This window comes from Pongo abelii, chromosome 23 (genome assembly GCF_028885655.2).
Source record: "Pongo abelii isolate AG06213 chromosome 23, NHGRI_mPonAbe1-v2.0_pri, whole genome shotgun sequence".
Taxonomy (NCBI): Eukaryota; Metazoa; Chordata; class Mammalia; order Primates; family Hominidae; genus Pongo; species Pongo abelii.
The window spans coordinates 37,014,483-37,034,748 of record NC_085929.1 but is presented as its reverse complement, the minus strand read 5'-3'; the positions used below and the strand labels follow the sequence as shown (position 1 = coordinate 37,034,748).

Genomic DNA, 20,266 nt, shown 5'->3' with positions numbered 1-20,266 from the left:
CCACAGGTGCACACTACCACACCAGCTAATTAAAAATAATTTTTCCTTTTGTAGAGATGAGGGTCTCACTGTGTTGTCCAGGCTGCTCTCAAACTCCTGGGCTCAAGTGATCCTCCCCATTCAGCTTCCGAGTAGCTGGGACTACAGGAACCTGGCCCTATGCCCCTATGCCTGGCTGTGTGTTTTTATTTATTTATTTTTATTTTTATTTTTTTAGGCGGGGCACAGTTTAGCAGAGACAAGGTATCACTATGTTGCCCAGGCTGGTCTAGAACTCCTGAACTCAAGCAATCCTCCCACCTTTACCTCCCAAAAGGCTGGGATTACAGGTGTGAGGCACCGCGCCAAGCTAATTTTTTTTTTTTTTTTTTTTTCTGAAACAGAGTCTCTCTTTGTTGCACAGGCTGCAGTGCAATGGCGCAATTTTGGCTCATTGCAACCTCTGCCTCCCAGGTTCAGGTGATTATCCTGCCTCGGCCTCCCTAGTAGCTGGGATTACAAGCGTGCATCACCACGCCCAGATAATTTTTGTATTTTTAGTAGAGATGGGGTTTCACCATATTTGCCAGGCTGGTCTCGAACTCCTGACCTCAGGTGATCCACCCACCTTGGCCTCCCAAAGTGCTGGGATTACAGGCGTGTGTCACCATGCCCAGCCAATTTTTGTTTTAAATGAAACAATGTAAACATACTTAAAGCAACAACTACTTTATGCAGTTAGTGTTGACCCCATCTTACAAATGAGGAAGAGAGGTACCCTGAGGTAAAGTGGCTTGTCCAAGGCTTAGAGGTAAACCAGGTGTGTCTCCCTGCAGAGACTGGGCTTTTCACCATAATGCTGATGGAGGCTTGGTATTGCACAAAGCATTCTGTGTGTGGGCAGCTCTAATGGTTAAAAACCTCTTCCCTTTATGGAACAAAAATCTACCTGGCATTATCCTGGAGTCACATAACATTCTTTCTACCATATGTTAGGTAGTGGAATGTGAGTTTAGCAGAGGACTCTGAAACCAGACTGCTTGGTGAGAATCTATTCTGCACAGCTTAGCAGCTGAGTGATCTTGGGCGATCACTTACTTTCCTGAGCCTTAGTTTCCCCCTTTGTGAAATGTGGTACCTATATGACCGCTATTTTGAGCTGAAATTACAATTGCTTCCCTGAACATCCCCACCTGTGTCTTCCAGTGACCCCTCAACATTAATGTGAGCAAAACAGGGCTCAACTTTCTGCAAACATCTGGTTCTATCTGTGCAGGACGAGCTAGGTGATTTGTGAGAGACAGGGTGAGATGACTGCCCAGGCCACATGCTCACGACACCAGCCCTGTTCCTGTGTTGCCCTCATGAGCCAGCCACTGCGACCCTCTCCAGTCCATCCCTTTCCTTCTTTTTTTTTTTTTGAGATGGAGTCTCGCTCTGTCATCTAGGCTTGAGTGCAGAGTGGAGTGGCGCAGTCTTGGCTCACTGCAACCTCTACCTCCTGGGTTCAAGAGATTCTCCTGCCTCAGCCTCGCAACTAGCTGGGGTTACAGGTGCCTGCCACCACACCCGGCTAATTTTTGTATTTTTGGTAGAGATGGGGTTTCGCCATGTTGGCCAGGCTGGTCTCAAACTCCTGATCTCAGGTGATCCGCCTGCCTCAGCCTCTCAAAGTGCTGGGATTACAGGCGTGAGCGACCGTGCCTGGCTTCATTTCATTTTTAACTGTGGAATTGCTGTGTTTTAAATTTTAGCTTCAAATTAGATAGTGCAAGTCACATAGTTCAAAACAAGTATTCATCAGTGCTTAACGTCTGTCTCTGTGTGAGTTCTAAGACCATGTCCTTGGGCCAGGTCACATTCACAAGAGCTCAAATTTAAAACTTTTGAGATCATCTCCAAATGAAATTTGGAATTTGGAAAAAGGGAGAAACGTTAAAAAAAAAAAAAACTCTTAAAATTGCAACTACTTCCAGACTGCACCATCTCAAGGTGATGTGACTATTTGTATAAATCTTGGAATTATTATTTGAGGAACACTTATAGAATGTATGTGTACAAATTAAAAGCTCGAATTTGTTGAATGTACATTTTATTTAATTAATTTATTTATTTTTGAGATGGAGTCTCGTTCTGTCGCCCAGGCTGGAGTGCAGTGGCAAGATCTCGGCTCACTGCAACCTCTGCCTCCCGGGTTCAAGCGATTCTCCTGCCTCAGCCTCCCGAGTAGCTGGGATTACAGGCGTGTGCCACCATGGCCAGCTAATTTTTCTATTTTTAGTAGAGACGGGGTTTCACCATGTTGGTCACGCTGGTCTCGAACTCCTGACCCCAGATGATCCGCCTGTCTTGGCCTCCCAAAGTGCTGGGATTACAGGCGTGCGCCACCGCTCCCAGCCTTGAATGTACATTTTAAATATACCACGAGTCCACCACTAAGGCTCAGAAAATAAAAGTGGCCTCTCGCGTCTCTATACCTCCGCGAGGAAAAATGTCTTCCTTTCTTCTATTTTATCCGCATAACAGCGAATGAACCAAAGAGAACCCGAAAGCGGTGGGAACTCAGCGCAGTCTCACCCTGCCCCTCGGGAACCGCTTTTCAGCAGCGGCAGCCAAATTCTGACGACGCTCAGCAAGTGTTACCTTGACAACGCAATCCTATCACGCACCACGGAGTGTGGCGCCCCTCTGCATCCCAGAAGGCACCGCGCTGTCTCTAAGCCTTCCGCCCCTCTGCGTCCCAACATGCAACGAGGCTCACAGTCAATGAATCGTCATCAGGGTGATTACAGAAAAGCCTGTATATCCACGTTTGTTTTAACACTTAAAGTGTTTGTAACCATTGTGAACGGGAAAGATCTGGAAAGAGTGGTCTCAGTGATTTTTTTCAGACTGTAGTTTTAAATCTCGAGGAGGAAATCCCCATCTTTCCCTGGACTTGTACAGGCATCTCATTGGGCAGCCCGCTCAAACCGACAGCGTGGGGTGGGGAGGGTCCTCGGGGTCCTTGGCAGGGCACGTGCGGCAGGAAGTGGAGCTGTCTGTACGCGCGGCCATAGTCGGCTCCTCAACGTGGAGCGATGGGAGGCCTTGAGAAGAAGAAGGTGATTGGGAAAGACGGTGGGGATTCCCGAGAGGTGGGGTGCGGGGGCGGCAGAGCATGGGGTCGACTCTTTTCCCGTGCTCCGTCTCTCGTGGAGACTGGAAAGACGGGATCAACGCGACCGTAGTCAGCTGCGAGAAGGGGTCCGAGAATGGACAAGGATGGCAGTACTCGTTTAGTGAAATCCGAGAACGAACTCCAGAGTTCTTTCTGTGGAGAGGGCTGTGAAAGAGAGTTGAACTTACCAAGCGTAGCTTCATTCCAAAAGCAGGCCGAGCCGTGGGACCACTATTTACCGAAAGAGTGATAAACATTACGTAGAGTTCACCGTTACTGCACCGTTACATTAGTTGGTTAGTGTTGTCTTGGAAGTTCTTTTCGAGGCATAACATTTCGGCTGAAATGGGAAAGATCAGAACGTCTTGGATGGGTTCTGGGGCATGGGAGTGCTTAGCGAGCAGGCCTGACAAGGGAAACCAAGTGCCAAGATCAGTAGGCAGGGAAGGCTTGCTGTGTGTGAGGAGTTGGAAGGACATCAGGATGACTCGGATGTAAACCAAGAAAAGAATGGCATCTGATAAGATTAGGGTCGGACACGTACTGTATCGTGCAAGGCCTGTAAGCTTGGATTTTATTCTAAGTGCAGTAGGAATAGTGTAGAGCTTGGATTTTATTCTACATGCAGTAGGAATCAAAGGAGGAGTAACACGATTAGAGTTTTTCAGGAAGTTCTTGTGGCTGTATGGAGAATCGGCCCAGTGACATGAAAAGACTGGGAAGGGAATGGGAATGAGGAATGTATAGTTGGCTTAAGTGTTTCTTTCAGAGTGAAAGTTTCTATTGCCAGTGCTTTTAACCCAACACACTGCATTGAGTATCCAGTGCTAGCCATCGGAACTGCAAAGATACAAGATGGAAAACCTGCCCTTGAGTTGCAGATGTAGATATGTAACAAAATCGTTACAGTTTTTAAGAGCTGGGTTTCAGAGCCAGAATCAACAAAGATGATTGTTTGTTGTGGGAAGGATTGTCTTCTGTGTAGTAGGATATTTGGCAACATCCCTGATCCTTTACCTACTGGATGCCAGTAGCACCCAGCAACCAAAAATGTCTCCAAACATTGCTGAACTCTCCTCCCCCCAGCACATACCCAGGGAGTACCCCATTGAGAACTATTTATTCCCTTAACATTTATAAGGATAAGCATGGTGACAGAGATAAGTGTGGCATAAGGTAATGGAAAACGCTATAAATGAAAACTCAACTTCTTAAGGCAGTCTGAAACTCATCCTTATACCTCCAGGACTTAGCATGGGCCTAATACCCAATAGACAATTAATGTCTAAAGCAAAGAATGAATGAAGGGTATGTTTCATGACTGTGATGTTATTAGTAAACGTACCTGTGGGAGACTAACAGGTTTGTCTCTTTAGAGCTGAACCTAGCCAAAGAGGCCCCTGCTGTCTTAGTCCGGAGGAAGATCTTGTTTGGAAAGGACATGCTTGTTAGCTTGCAGGGTATTTGTTACAGTACATTGATTGTCTCTATCGAGGGATACAGAAGTGTGAGGGATACCGAAATGTGGGTGTGAGGCAGCATCTTAGCACCACAGGCATCCAGATGGTTACACAAGACAGTACGCTTCTTAGGGGCAGGTAGAGACCAGGCTTTTTGTCTTTATTGCCTTCATAGCATCTAGCTTAGTGCTTTGACCATAATAGAGGACCTGTTATTGTCTGTTGAATGAATGAGGAAGGGGAGAAGCTGTGTGGCTTAGAGCATGCTTTTTCAGCCAGGGTAATACCACCCTCAAGGGAACAAAATTGGTCGAGGGGCAGTATCTTAGCTATTAGAATGGTTGTGGCTCCCCAAGGACCACATTACATAAACAGACCTGCAGTATATCTCTGGTATTAACATTTTATGGGGCGTAGGGAAGAAAGGGTGATGGGTGAGGGAGGAAGGGGGTGTCTAATAAGTCTCCTGGTAGTGGTGAAGAGGTTATAATGAGGAAGAAAAGAAGGAGAAAAGATTAGGAACACTGGCTTAGCTATTAGGCATTCAGGTACTGGACTCAGACCTGAGTTTTGAATCCCAGCCCCAACTCTTAAAAAGCTGTGTGCTTTTTAAGAGTTGCACGGGTTATTTTACGAGCCCGTTTTCTCCTTTGTGAAATGGAGGTTCTGACAGCACCTACATCACAGGGTTATGGGAATTAAATGAAATGTGTGAAAATCACTAATTGTAATGGCCAACATTTAGAGCTAGTGCTAAGCACTTGGCACAGCACCCTATCCGTAGCAGCCTCGCAGCCCTCAGCATCATGCAGATGTATGTGTTCCCTATGCTGATAGCCACCAGGACGGTACAGGAGAGCTCATCCAGGCAGGTCGGCTCCTTCCCTACAGTGTTTCCTCTCCTAGATTCATCTCAGCCTCTTATCCAGAGTGATAGTTGCCTCTGGAACTAGGCATGCCCAGAGTTTGATGTCAGTCACTACAATCATTGCTAATGGAGAATTGTTTTTTTCCTCTCCCAGTATGAACGAGGCTCAGCCACCAACTACATCACCCGGAACAAAGCCCGGAAGAAGCTCCAGCTGAGCTTGGCTGACTTTAGGTGAATATAGAGGGACCGTGGGAAGCCTGGGCAGTGAATTGCACATTGAAAACTCAGCTGCCTCCCTGTCTTACCTGAGTTGCCATACCCATTCTGGGATTCTGGTATTCCTTCTCTTTCTCACCTGCCCTTGCTTTAGTGAGTTGTGTTTGCTAGGTGTGGTCCAAGGGAAAATGGAGGAGAACTGAACTGGATCGTCAGGATGGGCTAGCTGGACTGGGCTGGGTCCCTGCCATCCATCCCCTCCCATCTGGTAGAAGAGACCCCTGATCCTGCAACTAGGGGTTCTCATTCCTCATAGAGTCAAAATCAGACTTCACTGTGGCCTGTGGGCCCTGCCCTCTGGCGGTCCCTGGCCTCTGTGGCTCACCTGGCCCACTTTTTTTTTTTTTTTCGCGGAGGCAGAGTCTCACTCTGTTGGCCAGGCTGGAGTGCACTGGCGTGATCTCAGCTCACTGCAACCTCCACCTCCCAGGTTCAAGTGATTCTCCTGCCTCAGCCTCCCGAGTAGCTAGGATTACAGGCGCTGGTGACCATGCCTGGCTAATGTTTGTATTTTTTTTTAGTAGAGACCGGCTTTTACCATGTTGGCCAGGCTGGTCTCCAATTCATGACCTCAGGTGATCCGCCTGCCTCAGCCTTCCAAAGTGCTGGGATTACAGATGTGAGCCATGACGCCTGGCCACCTGGTCCACTTTTATTCCTTCAAACACACCAGCCCTTTCCAGCCTTCTGGACTTTGTCTCTCTTGTTAGGATGCTTCTCTCCTTTTTGTGGCTGAAATGTTGCTATCTCAACAAGGCCTTTCTCAACTCCCCTAGAGACTCTTAAGTCTGCGTTTTTGTTTTATGATTGTGATTGTCAGACTCATGTACTAGGATGTGAGGTCTCTAAGGGCAGGGACCCCATGTTCCCCATTTACTGTTGTTTTCCAGGCCCAGCTGTGGCCAGTGCTCCCCACCTTTACCCACATAACTGACATAACAGATGGCCTCTGTCTTTCAGGCGGCTGTGCATTCTGAAGGGCATTTATCCCCATGAACCCAAACACAAGAAGAAGGTTAACAAGGGTTCTACAGCAGCCCGAACGTTTTACCTTATCAAAGACATCAGGTTTCTCCTCCACGAACCCATCGTCAACAAGTTCCGGGAATACAAGGTGAGGTCTGGGCTCTAGGGTCTGTCAGGTTCTCATCGCAGCTCTGTGACCCACTAACTAACTGTGACCTTGGGCAGATTGCCTTCCCTCTCCGAGTAAGCCTCTACAGAGGCAGGGTGAGCCTCAACAGAAGTACTTGGAGGGAAGAGGTCTGTTAGTTTGGAGGACCTGGCCCCAAAACAGGCCTCCGTTGCATTTTTCTGGGTGTCTCAGTGTCACACATAGACCCACAGCTTGTTTCATGCCGATATAGTCTGGTGTTGGGAACGGAGGCCAGCCTTTTTCATCCTGTCAGTGGCAGGTCACTTGGCTTCTGTTCTCAGTTGAAAAATGGAGCTGCTTTGCTGTGCCATCCTCCCATGTAAACATGTGGAGTTGGGACATCTGCATTGTCAAAAAGGGTGCCTGGTCTAGCTCTGCTGGTTAACACACCAGGCTTGGTGCTCCTTGGAGTTGGCTCTTTTGCACATCCTGGGCAGAGAGGTCAGTGACACAGGCACATAGCCGTGGCCAGCTTCAGGAGGCATGAGAGTCCTTCTGCCCTGTGTTTCCATCTTCCATGGAAGAAGTTGTCCAGGAGCCCTGAGCCTCAGCATTGAGGTATTTTCTTTCTTCCAGGTGTTCGTCCGGAAGCTCCGGAAGGCTTATGGGAAGAGTGAGTGGAACACTGTAGAGCGTTTAAAGGACAATAAGCCCAACTACAAACTTGACCACATCATCAAGGAACGGTGAGCTGGGCTTTCCTTAGGACACTGCTGTTTCTTCATTTACTGCTGGTCTCTGCCCTAGCACCAGGGATACAGTAGGGAACAAGACCAAGACCCTGCTCAAAGAGCTTGCAACTTTTTCAAGGACACAGACCAAAAACCAAGCTAGCAAATTACTATAATGATTACGAGGTTTGTAGTTACAGGCTTGTCAGAGGGGTCTCTGAAGGGAGACGTTTGAGCCAGCCCGTGGAAGCACAATCCAAGCAGAGGCTGTGGCAAGTGCAAAGGCCCTGTGGTGGGAGAGCCCCAGGGCTCCGTGGAGTCACGGCGGGTACCTGGTGAGACCTGGGAAGCATGGCTAGACACCTCTGGTCTGAACTGTTCCTTACCTAGCCTTCTCAGACTCAGTTCACTGCAACCTCCACCTCCCAGGTTCAAACAATTCTCCTGCCTCAGCCTCCTGAGTAATTGCGATTACAGGCACCACCACCACGCCTGGCTAATTTTTGTATTTTTAGTAGAGATTGGGTTTCACCATGTTGGCCAGGCTGACCTCACATGATCTACCCACCTTGGTCTCTCAAAGTGCTGGGATTACAGGTGTGAGTCACCGCACTCAGCCTAAATCAGCAGTTCTTAATCAGGGGTTATCTTGCTTTTCCAGTGGACATTTGGCAATGTCTGGAGACTCTTGGTTCTCATGACTTGGATGGACGTGCTATTGGTGTCGAGTGGAGAGAGGCCAGTGATGCTGCTAAATACGCCATAGTAGTCCCCCACAACATAGAATAGTCTGACCCAGAATGTCAGTAGTGGTAAAGTTCAGAAGCCCTGGGCTGGTAAATGTCTGTCATCTTTGGAGGCTGATGGCCCAGGAACACAGCTCTAGGATGGCTTGGGTTGGCTTCATCCAACCTGGCTGTGGGCTGTCACAGGAAGTGCCCTGGCCTAGGAGCTAGACAGCTGGTGTTCGCATCCCAGCTGTGTGGCACGTGAGCTGGGTGGCCAGAGGGTATTTCCTACCCCGAGCAGGTCCCCATCTCCATAAGAGATGATGGTAGTTCCTGTCCTGCCTGTGGCACACAGTGTTAGGTGAAATAAATGAAAAAAAGCCACACACGAAAAGCAAGTGCCTGGATTCATACACACACCAAGTGTGGTGATGTGGTTGTGGTGATCTCATACTACACCATCCCCAGCTCCTTAGCTAGAGCCAGAGCTTAAGAAAGAAAAGCAGTTGGCCCAGAAATGCTGGTGCTGTTTCTACAGAAAGCCTGGGTTCTTGGTTTTGTCTGTGAGGTGGAGAGTCAGGAAACTACAAGGCACCAGAGGGGGCCAATTGAGGCTGCCACCTCTGCACCAAGAAACCAGACAGCTGTCCTGCTGCCTCATCAGAGGCCTCTGCAGGCCTTTCTTCCATCTCGGCATGGGTTTGAAGACCTGGCAGACTTCTGACTTGTAGCAGTGAGTGATGCCATCTGGGGCTGGAAGGACCTTGGCCATGTCTGGTGTCGTGGATTTTGGAGTCTTTTTTGAAATAGCAGAACCCATTCTTTCTTCTTTTTTTTTTTTAAACCCCTTGCCCCCACTCCCCCCCAACCCCTGACCAGAACCCATTCTTCAAAAAGAAGCTGCTTCTCCTTGAAGACTGGGCATTTGGAAAAAAGAAAATAGAAAAAGTAACAAAAATCGTTTTTGAAAAGGTAGCTTCCTGGAAGGCAGTTTGGATGCCAGCGTCTCTGGCAGCTGCTCTGGCTGCGGGAGAGAGGGTTGAAGCTCTGTCTGTCCTCTTGGGCTCAAGGCGTTTCTAGGGAGCTGCAAGAGTCCAGTTGTAAATGAAGAGTCTGGGTGACAGCTGAGACCGGGACTGGAATCCAGGTGTCGTTACTTGTGGTACCGTGTCTTCTCTGTGACCCACGCCTCTGTCCCTCAACAGGGCAGCCACACAGTGCCCAGGGTGGCTCATCCTTGTTGGCTTCGTCATTTACCAGAGGATTCCCCGAAACACATTCTGCTCTGGTTCTTCCTGGACCCAATTCCCTGGGTCTCATTGGTTCTGGCAACTAGACATGTCCAAGGGATGAGAGGCATGGAAGACATAACCTACGCTGGCGACCTGTAGCCAGGCCCAGACATAAGTGCTGCTGAGGGGAAGCAGCCCCCATCCCGCTCCCTGCTCTACCAGGGCAGCTTCGGTTTCCCATTTTCCATTTTGGACCTCCCTATAGAGTGTCTGTGCACTAAAGCTTCCACCTTCAAAGAGAGTCATAGAGCCCATGACTCCATCTACCTTCATGCACCACAAAATCCGTACGTGGGTCAGGGTTGGGTCTTTGGTGAACAGTGGGTGTCTTGAGGACCCCCATCGGGACTTCTCTGGTCCTCAGAGCCTAGTGGGCGCATCCTGGTTAAGTGGTTCCTCCTAGCGGCTGTGGTCAGCTGTGGGGAAGCTGGTCCTGCCAGGTCAGGAGGTGGCAGTGGTGAGGCCTGGCTTGAGGAACGGGGCATCTGGGGTGGGATAAGGAGATCAGGGTCCCCCTTGGCACCCAGGCTGAACAGGCCCCATGTGCTGCCTCACTGGCCACGCAGGTACCCCACGTTCATCGATGCTCTGCGGGACCTAGACGATGCCCTCTCCATGTGCTTCCTCTTTTCCACCTTCCCACGGACTGGCAAGTGCCATGTGCAGACCATTCAGCTGTGCCGCCGGCTCACTGTGGAGTTCATGCACTACATTATCGCTGCCCGTGCCCTGCGCAAGGTGAGCCTGGGACCGCCCGACGGGCACCCCACCCTGCCCCCTCCCCTGCCACCCCATAGTCTTCACCCAGATGTCTCCTCCTCTCCCCCAGGTCTTCCTGTCCATCAAAGGCGTTTACTACCAGGCCGAGGTACTGGGGCAGCCCATCGTCTGGATCACTCCCTATGCCTTCTCCCATGACGTGAGTGTGCCTGTCGGGAGGGGACGGGCTTGTGCTGCCTCCTAGACAGATACAGATGTGGAGGAAGGGGGACTTTGCTGTCCATGGAGTCTAGCAAGTGCTGGGTTCCCAACTGTTGACGAGGGGTGAGGCGGGGCAGAATAAGGCGGAGAATGTGCCACACGGCATCCTCATCAAGAGCGGGAGCCTAAGCTAGCCCTGTGGCAGCACCTGCCAGCTGCGTGCCCTTGGACGTGTTCCTTTCACCTCTCTGTGCCTCAGTTAACGTGTCTACACCCTTAACAGTGCCTGGCTCTGGTTCTGGCCTTTTAGGGCCGAATGAACAGTGAGAACAGCTATCGGGGCCATACCCAGCCTGCATGCCCAGCACCATGTGGTGCCACCACGGGGACAGTGGCGGAGCCCTGCCCTTGAACCTACTGGGCTCCTTGTCCCTGCTTTGCTGCCGATAGCTGCCAGACCTTGGCCAAGTGGCCTTGCCTCCCTTCTCTGCTTCCCCCTTCCTGCCTGTCTGCCCCACAGGACTCGAGGACGGGGAGAGAAGGGGAACGGTGAGCACAGGAGAAGCACTTAGCATGCGGCACTGTTTCCTATATATATTGTTTTCTTTTTCTTTTAAAATAGAGATAGGGTCTCACTCTATTACCCAGACTGGTCTGGAACTCCTGAGCTCAAGCAGTCCTCCAATCTCAGCCTCCCAAAGTGCTAGGATTATAGGCGTGAGCCACAGAGCCCAGCCTTTTTCTTTATCTCTTTGAAATCCTGGGAATTGTTGGCAGGGATCCACTGAGAGAAACCCTGGTTTTGCCCCCTCATGGAGCTTCTAGTGCCCCCCAGGTGGGCCAGGCTCTCCTGCCTCCCTGTGCTGGTGGCCTGCATTTAGCCCACCTTGGTTGATCATTGAGTGGGAACTGGCGCCTTCAGTGGAGAGCAGCCACTGCCGGTCCAGTTAGCACAGTGGCTCTGCTGCCCAGATTATCAGGGGCTCCAGGGGGAGCTGGGGTTCTAGGTGCCCTGGGCTGTTACTTATGATCCCTTGTGGGTGGGGTTGCAAGGGCTGGAACCTACCCTGACTGGCTGTCTGGTGGTGAGGCTGTGGCCTGTTTGCGAGTGAGAGGCGGGCTTGGCCCTCAGCAGTCCCTGTTCCCACTCCCCCTGGGGCACGTGTGGGTGGCCCTTCCTTCTTCCCCTCCCCAGCCCTCCTCTCCTCCTCCTTCCTTCCTGCCTTCCTCTTGGTCCTTCCTTCTCTCTGATGTCCTGCCCCCATGCTGCTCAGACTGGTCTTTGTGTGTCCTCCCTGGTGGTGAATAGGGCCCTGTGGCGGGCCGGCCTCCACACAGCTGGCCCTGGGGGAAGGGAGCCAGCCACCCATTCCCCCTTTCCTCCCCGGCCAGTTCACTGCCGTTGCTTCCTCTCAGCAGATGGGGAGGACTGGCACTAGGTTGTAGCAGAGCCCAGTTGTGCCCTTCCTGTGAGCAGCCAGGGTTGGGTTCATAGCTGTGGAACTCAGGCTGGTTGTAGGGGCGGGGTCTCCCTGCTCAGTGCTGGGCTGTGGGAAATGGGGTTGGTCCCCAGATGTGCCTGTCAGGGGCCCTCACAGATTCTCATGGAAGGATGGAGATATGAGTGGGGGGACAGGCAGGGCTTCTCTTGGCCCTGTGTGCTCTCACAGCACAGGTCACTGTCTGGCAGCAGAATAGCAGAACAGCTGAGAGTCATGGGCACACCCGGCACCCATGGTGATCACTAGTGATTTTCACGTTGCTTGGAACATCCTGCCGCATCCTGGGGGCCAGTTGGGCTGGCTCGGCCTCCATGGTTTTAGGGGGCAGAACCGCTCAAGAGTTGTGGTGATTCTGTCTGGGCCTCAGTTCTTTGCCCTGTTTTACCCTATTAACTGCTCCAGGGCAAAGATGAGCCTTCTGTGTCCGCTGCTGCTGGGATGACAGCTCTGTGCCTTTGCCCTGAGCAGTAAGTAGTTTGTCTGCTGGCCATTTCCCAAGAGCTCCCTGGGGGCTGAGCCAGGCCAGCTGCCAGCCTAACCTGGCCCCTCGGGTCATGCCTCTGGACCTGGCTTGGGCCCAAGGAGGGGGTCACTCAATTCTGAGTGTCCATCCGGAGGTTCAGAGGTGGGACTCAATGGGCGGCCTGAGCCCCATGCGTCCCCTGCCCCCGCTGGGCCTGGCCTTCCCAAGGAACCTTGGTCAGCCAAGGTTTTGCCAGCCCCCCTGGGCTAGGGACAGCTCTGGGAGCACCGCCCTCTGGTGCTCACACGCTAGCCCAGCAGCAGACATGCAGCAAAGATTGTAGGCTAGATGATGCAGAAGGCAGGAGCTCCGACCAGGTTGGAAAGTGGTCTCTCCGAGTCTGAGCTAGACCTGAAGGAAGTGGGAGAGCCGGCGCAGGGAGGGGAGGGCCAGCCAGTCTTGGGAGCAGCGGGGACCAGGGTCCCTTTTCTCACTCTTTTATGGGGGTCTGGCACTGACTTCCAGGATGCGTCTAACCCTTGGGACCCCTATCCAGAGCCTCACTTGTGGCTGGGAACACTTGTGGCCGGAACGCCCCCGGTGGGAAGATCCATGCCACCCCTTCCCTAGGGCAGCGCCTTCTTGAGGAGCTTGGGGTCCTCGGGTAGGTCAGATGCCCTCCACTCTGTGGGTTGTCTATCCCTCCTTTGCTCTCATCCCTGCACCCACATTGCTCATGCATCTCTTTTGTTCCCCAGCACCCGACAGACGTGGACTACAGGGTCATGGCCACCTTCACCGAGTTCTACACCACGCTGCTGGGCTTTGTCAACTTCCGCCTTTACCAGTTGCTCAACCTCCATTACCCCCCGAAGGTAGGACCCCAGCCCAGTGCCTTCTGCTCGTGGTGCAGGGGCCACAGCCCTTCTCTGTCCACACAGAGGCGAGGGGCTGTGGCTGTCCTCTGCCTCCTGACCTTCCTCTTGCCTACTAGCTCGAGGGTCAGGCCCAAGCAGAGGCAAAGGCCAGTGAGGGCATCTACGCATTGGACTCCGAGAGCTCTATGGAGGTGAGAGGCTCCAGGAGCATCACGCCGCATCTCCCAAGGGAGTGGTCTCTGTCCCCAATACCTCTGGGGGTCTGGTTCAGGGTGGGAGTGGTTATGGCTAGGTGGGTGGTCTCAGCCTTCCCTTGGAACCCACACCTGCTGATGCCCAGGACTGTCACTGCTGCCCCTCCCCACCCTGGCCACATGCCCACATGAGGTCCCCCACTGCAAGCAGCCCCCTTCTCTCCTGTAGAAACTGGCGGCCCTCAGTGCCAGCCTGGCCCGCGTGGTGGTGCCTGCCACAGAGGAGGAGGCCGAGGTGGATGAGTTTCCCACCGATGGGGTGAGCACTGCACTGCCTTCTGGCAGGAGGGCTGGGAGGGGTCGTGTGGGGGGTTTCCCAGCTTAGGGACATTTGCATCCTATAATTAGGTGTTATTTGACGGTCAAAGCAACTGAGCAGAAGAATGGGCTGAATTGTCATCAGAGTTTACATGGGAGGCAACAGAGCTCAGGGGTGGGGCCTTGGAGTTTCCCTTGAAGGCAGGATCCAGGATCTAGAAGGAAGCTGGAGTGGGCGTTATCTCCAGCCCCGGCCCTCCGCTGGGGGTGGGCAGCCCTGGTGGTGCGAGGCCTGGCCCCTTTCTCAACAGGAGATGTCAGCGCAGGAGGAAGACCGCAGGAAGGAGCTGGAGGCGCAGGAGAATCACAAGAAGCTTTTTGAGGGCCTGAAGTTCTTCCTGAACCGAGAGGTGCCCCGTGAGGCCCTGGCCTTCATCATCAGGTAGGGAGGCTCAAGGGCCCGCTGACAGCATTGGTTCGGCCATGTTCTGGTCTGGGTCCTGCCCTGGTGCCCATCGGTAACATTGGGATGGTGTCAGTTTCCACTTCTTATGAAACAGCGTGTGGAAAGTGCTCGGCACCGCACTGAGCACATAGGAAGTGCTCAGCAGAGGGCGGGACTACCGTCATTTTATTACTAGCTTAGCACAGAAGGATGGGCAGTGGGCAGATCTCTGCTGAGCCAGGATTGAAGGATCCTGGGGTGAGGAGGGGGTAATTGTGTCCTAAGAGGGTGAGTTTATGGGCTGGGTGGCCAGCAGGTCCCAGGGAGCTGAGTCCCAGGACAGGCAGCTCATGTCTGTGTACCCGCGTGGGCTCTCCCTGTCCCTGTAGGAGTTTTGGGGGGGAAGTGTCCTGGGACAAATCTTTGTGCATCGGGGCCACCTATGACGTCACAGACTCCCGCATCACCCACCAGATTGTCGACCGGCCTGGGCAGCAGACCTCAGTCATTGGCAGGTAGGCCCCCAGGGTCCTCGTCAGGATTTCTGGGTGTTCCGTCTCAAAGGCCCTGCGATGCAGCGGACTGAGTTGCCCTCCGTGACTCGTTTTTGCCTGCCACTCTGCGCCAGGTGCTACGTGCAGCCCCAGTGGGTGTTTGACTCGGTGAACGCCAGGCTCCTCCTCCCCGTGGCAGAGTACTTCCCTGGGGTGCAGCTGCCCCCACACCTTTCACCCTTTGTGACCGAGAAGGAAGGAGATTACGTTCCACCTGAGAAGCTGAAGCTGCTGGCTCTGCAGCGGGGAGAGGACCCAGGTGAGCAGGATGGGACTGGGCTGGCCTTGACCCCTGGGCCCACGCTGGCTGTTTCCCTTAGCTGCCAAGGTGGAAAGCTCCAGGGAACAGGCAGTAGGAGCAGAAAGCCCTTTGAAGTCACCTGTGGAGTAAGGCTTAGGAGAAGGGACATCTGCCTCCTGGGGTCAGGTGTTATTTGACGTTCAGGATGACTGAGCGGAAGAACGTGCTGCGTTGTCATCAGAGTTTACATTGGAGACAGAGCTCAGGACTGGGGGTCTTGGAATTTCCTCTGATGGCAGCTGGGCTGTGGGGAGATGCAAGAGAGGGCCACAATTGGGACAGCCCTGAACTGCCCATGGCTAAAGACGGCAGGGTCAGAGAGGATGGGGCCTGGGCCTGTTGCCACCCTGCCAGAGAGACAGTAGATTCCCAGGGCATTCAGAGGGCATTGGCTTTCTCTAGGAAACCTGAATGAGTCAGAAGAGGAGGAGGAAGAGGACGACGACAACGAAAGTGATGGTGATGAAGTGGGAGAAAATGAGGAGGAGGAGGAAGATGCAGAGGCTGGTTCAGAAAAGGAGGAAGAGGCCCGGCTGGCAGCCCTGGAAGAGCAGAGGATGGAGGGGAAGGTAGGGGGAGCTGCAATGCAGGGCTTGGCCTGGGAAGCAGCCCTGCTGGGTGCCTGCCCTGGCCTAGAAGGTCAGGAGCCAGAGGACTGTGGAGGTCAGGGGAACCTGCCCCCACAAGCACCCTCCTTGTGTCCCCAGAAGCCCAGGGTGATGGCAGGCACCTTGAAGCTGGAGGATAAGCAGCGGCTGGCCCAGGAGGAGGAGAGTGAGGCCAAGCGCCTGGCCATTATGATGATGAAGAAGCGGGAGAAGTACCTGTACCAGAAAATCATGTTTGGCAAGAGGCGAAAAATCCGAGAGGTGAGTTCCTGCCGCCCACTTGAGGCCCAGGTGTGGCCACCAGACCCAACTGCACAGGTGAACTTATGTGGCCTGGGGCTGTCTTCTAGGCCGACTGAGGCTCTCCTCTAGGCAGACTGAGGCTCTCTTAGCCTTTTCCTGAGGTTGCCTGCCTGGCCCAGCCCAGCCTTTGGGGCCCCCGACCTGGGCCAGGGTAGGCATCTTGGTACTGCCATCTCCCGCCTGGGCTTTCCTTAGGGCTTCTTCCGTCCCACCCCGCATCCAGCTTCCTGAGTCTGCTGGGGTCTGCAAACAGAGCTTTCACGGCGGACTCAGGGACTGGGGGCGGAGGGTTGGGGGGGGGGGCTTTGTTAAACTTCTGTCTGTTTTGTATTTTCTTGTTCATGAGGCCATATATGCTAATTAAAAATACAAACTCATGCATCCCGGAACCCTGTGATGAGTGATGCAGAAGTGGCTCACAGCCCTGCCCTTGGAATAGAGCAGCCTGTAGTAACAGCCCCCAGGTTTCTCTTGTGCCCATAAGGACCTGTGTTTGGGAGGTCATGCTATAGGTTGTTTTGAGGTATAATTTGTTTTTTGAGACAGTCTTCCTCTGTCACCCAGGCTGGAGTGCAGTGGAGCGATCTCTGCTCACTGCAACCTGTGTCTCACAGGTTCAAGCAATCCTCCTGCCTCAGCCTCCCGAGTAGCTGGGATTATGGGCGTGTGCCACCACACCTGGCTAATTTCTGTATTTTTAGTAGAGACGGGGTTTTACTGTCTTGGCCAGGCTGGTCTTGGACTCCTGACCTCAAGTGATCCACCTGCTTTGGCCTCCTAAAGTGTTGGGATTAGAGGCATGAGCCACTGTACCCAGCCTGAGGTATAATTTTCATTTAACCATAATATGGACTTCTCATCCAATACCTGGCCTTTCCCCTGTGATAGAATTAGATTGTTCTCCAGTTTCAGTCATTCTCAGAAAACATCCCTGAGCATATTCCTGCCCGCCTCTGAATGATTCTGCAGGCTAAATTCTTAGAAGCATAATTGCTGCAGTTTTGAAATAGTTATTGTCAAATGGGTCTGGGCATGGTGGCTCACCAAAGGGCTGTAATCCCAGCACTTTGGGATACCAAGACAGGAGGATCACTTGAGGCTGGGAGTTCAAGACCAGCGTTGGCAACATATTGAAACCCTGTCTCTACCAAAAAAAAAAAAAAAAGGGGCTGCGCATGGTGGTGCACACCTGTAGTCAATCCCAGCTACTCCAGAGGCTGAAGTGGGAGGATCGTTTGAGCCTAGTAGTTTGAGGCTGCAGTGAGCTATGATCGTGCCACTGTGCTCCAGGCTGAGCAACAGAGAAAGACCCTGTCCCTTTAAAAAAATTAAAACTATATTGTCAGATGACCCCGGAAAGAAGGTTCTTCCTGTTGTACCCCTTTCCACCAGCTCCTGGTGAAGGTTCTAGTGGCGTCCAGCTTTCCCAGGTGGTGTAGGGAAATGGGGCAGTTGCCAAGGCTCCTTCCAGCTCTGGGAGTTTAGGATTCTCTTATCTCGAGATTTGTGGGCCCATGAAATAATGTTGTTAAAGCAGTGCTAGGGCATGTTTTCTCACCGTGAAGTGGGTCAGGTAGATCTTTTTCCTGTGGGAATTTGTGACCTTTTCTGGAAGCTCTGCTTTTAAGGGATATAGCTTTGAGTTCTGTGCCCCGCACCCTCCCTTCTACACACACCTCAGCCTGACCTTCGCCTTCCCCCTCACAGGCCAACAAGCTGGCGGAGAAGCGGAAAGCCCACGATGAGGCGGTGAGGTCTGAGAAGAAGGCCAAGAAGGCAAGGCCAGAGTGAGTGCCTGTGGCCCCTCACAGGGCTGAGGCCAGCCCCTAGCAGCTGGATGTGGCAGAGGCAGGCCAGAGGACCTAAGTGTGATGGACCAGAGTCGCTTCTCTTCTCCTCCTCCTTTCTCCAGCCAGCCCTGACCCCTCATGCTCTCTGGCTGGGCCAGTGGGCAGCCCTCACCTCCCTTGGATGGAGCTGTCCTGCTGGTGCCTGGTCAGAGAAGAGGCCTCTGTGCCCAGCCTGATTCTCTGCTCCCAGGAGCCAGTGACATGAGGTGCAGGGGCCCACCCAGCCCCCTACCTACTGCCCCCATTCATCCTGGCTTTCCACAGCCCCCTCCCACACAGTTGGACCCATGATTCTCAGGGTGCTGTGATGGGGTGAGGGTGGGGGGAGCATTTGTTATTAAATGACTGGACTTTTGTGCCAATTGCATTCCGTGTCCATGAGCCTTCCTAGGGTTGGAGGAGGCCTACCTAGCACTCTATGCTGCAGGCTGGGCCAGCCCTGGGTATTTACCGAGACAGAGCTGGGCGCCACTCAGGGCTCTCTGGATGTCCAAGGACCCCTCCAGGTCCAGGGATGCCAAAAGATAGGCGCAGAGGTTCTGGACCTGGGCTTCACAGCCTGTCTGACCTTGGTTCACATTCTAACCCAGGCACTTTCCCTCTGCACCTGCTTCCTCATGTGTCAGTTACCGGTAGAAATTCTGTTCTTTGAAAGGGATGTGTTGAGGGTTCTGTGATAACTTTATAGTCTCAGACCTTATAGACTTGGTAATGTCAGGTGTGTAGTAAGTACTTGGTAAACACCAACTGATTTATATCACTTCCTGCTGGAATCAGCCCAGAAGGTAAAAGCCAGATCCGGAAGGATCTGTGGGACTGCAGTGAGGTCCTGCTCTCAGCTTGCCTTGTGGGCGCGTTGGCAGAACCGCTGAGTACCTCCCAGCGTAGGATTCCACAGCAGCTGCACTTACGGTCTGTGAGGCCTGCCTGACAGCTTCCCCGCTGACCTTGGCAGTGTCCCTGCTGACGTCCATTGGGATATGCCTTTGCCTGGAACCGCCAGTGCATCATGATGGAGCCAGGACCACAACCTGGGGCTCTTGGTGCTCACTCTGAGCCCCTCCCAGGACTCACCTCCCGTCCCGGGATGAGTGCTGTCGAGGGTTGGGCCCAGGCTGAAGAAGTGTGGTTTTGGAATGGCTCTACTTTCCCTGAATCCAGGCACCTGAGGGCCTTGCCCTCTGCCTCTCACTGTTTGCTGGCTGTGTGGGCAGAGAATGTTTTTGTGGCAGTGGATGTAGGTCCAACCTGTGCAGGGGGAAGGCAAGAGCTTGGGCAGGCTCTGGCCTGGGGAGCAGAAAACCTGGGGCTCTTCCTCTCAGCTGGGACTGGCTGTGGGTGGGAGGAGAGGGCTGTGTGCCATTCCCACTCTGTCATGCACACGGCGATGGGAGGGAGGGAGGTTGCCTCCAGAGGCTGGAACAGAGGGTCAGGACCTCTGGAGCCAGAGCCTGCAGCCCTGGGAGACAACTCAGGCCTGTCTAGGGGCCTGTGCATCCAGGGCCACACGGCTAGAGCGCAGGCCCATCAGATACGGAAAAATTCCTGGCAGCCATGCTGATGTGGAATTTTCCCCATTCCAGAATCACCCAGTAATGGCGGGGGCAGTGGGGCTCTGACACGTCCCAGGCCCCACTGGGTGGCCAGCTGGTTCCTTACTGCCCACAGCTGGCGCTGAGGATTCCTGGCCCCTGGCAGGCATTGGTCCTCATCCATGGTCTTGCTCCTCTGGGGTGAAGAAGGAAAGGCCAGGCCTGGAAAATGAGACAGGGCCTGGATGGAACACCTGCCTTCTGATGGCCCTGCTCAGCCCTCACTGGCACCCTAGAGAGTGACAGCTGAGACCTCCAAGTGGCAGGACCAGTTGGAGCTCAGTCTCTTGCTTGAGCTCCTTCCACTCCCATGAGTGCCAAAAATGTGTCGTCCCCAGTTGGCACTGACTAGAGCAAGAAGCCATATGATCCATTGGATCCTAAGGACCCCAGGACCCCCCAACCAAAGTTCAGCAATAGTCCGGCCGCCGCCTTTTTCCCAGAGCCCTGGCTCCCCTCCCCACCACCACCAAGCCTGGGCATCCTCAAGTCTTCTGGGCTGGGGGCTCCGTTGAGCCAGAGGGCCGGCGGCGGGACAATGGCCCCGTTGGCGCGTCCGAGACAAACGGGCCTTGTTGGGCCGGCGGCGGGGGCGCAGCGATGCGCCCCAGCGCGCTGAATGCGGCTTCTGTGCGTCTCGGGCGGGCGCAGAGGGGCCGGGACGGGGCGGGGAGGGGGCCGGCCCGGGGCGGGGAGGGGTCTGGGGTCCGGGGCGTCCATTGGCCCCGGCGCCGGAGGCTGGGC

General features: G+C 53.6%; 1 protein-coding gene across 1 annotated transcript; it reads left to right on the top strand.

The window, feature by feature from the left end:
* The first annotated feature begins 2,752 nt into the window (after window positions 1–2,752).
* On the top strand, window positions 2,753–18,297 carry PES1 (pescadillo ribosomal biogenesis factor 1). The gene is made up of 15 exons (XM_002831011.4): window positions 2,753–3,083; window positions 5,622–5,701; window positions 6,707–6,860; window positions 7,479–7,588; window positions 10,160–10,331; window positions 10,423–10,512; window positions 13,238–13,354; window positions 13,474–13,548; window positions 13,781–13,870; window positions 14,181–14,311; window positions 14,704–14,829; window positions 14,943–15,127; window positions 15,572–15,738; window positions 15,877–16,038; window positions 17,788–18,297. The coding sequence occupies exons 1-15, from the start codon at window positions 3,060–3,062 to the stop codon at window positions 17,869–17,871; spliced, it is 1,767 nt and encodes a 588-aa protein (XP_002831057.1). The 5' UTR covers window positions 2,753–3,059; the 3' UTR covers window positions 17,872–18,297.
* Window positions 18,298–20,266: the final 1,969 nt, after the last annotated feature.

Excerpts from the sequence above, each read along its gene's own strand:
- PES1 (XM_002831011.4), top strand. The coding sequence starts at position 3,060 with ATGGGAGGCCTTGAGAAGAAGAAG. Across the intron at positions 10,332-10,422 it reads CTGCCCGTGCCCTGCGCAAG|GTCTTCCTGTCCATCAAAGG; the intron begins GTGAGCCTGGGA and ends CCTCTCCCCCAG. Across the intron at positions 15,739-15,876 it reads AGCAGAGGATGGAGGGGAAG|AAGCCCAGGGTGATGGCAGG; the intron begins GTAGGGGGAGCT and ends TTGTGTCCCCAG.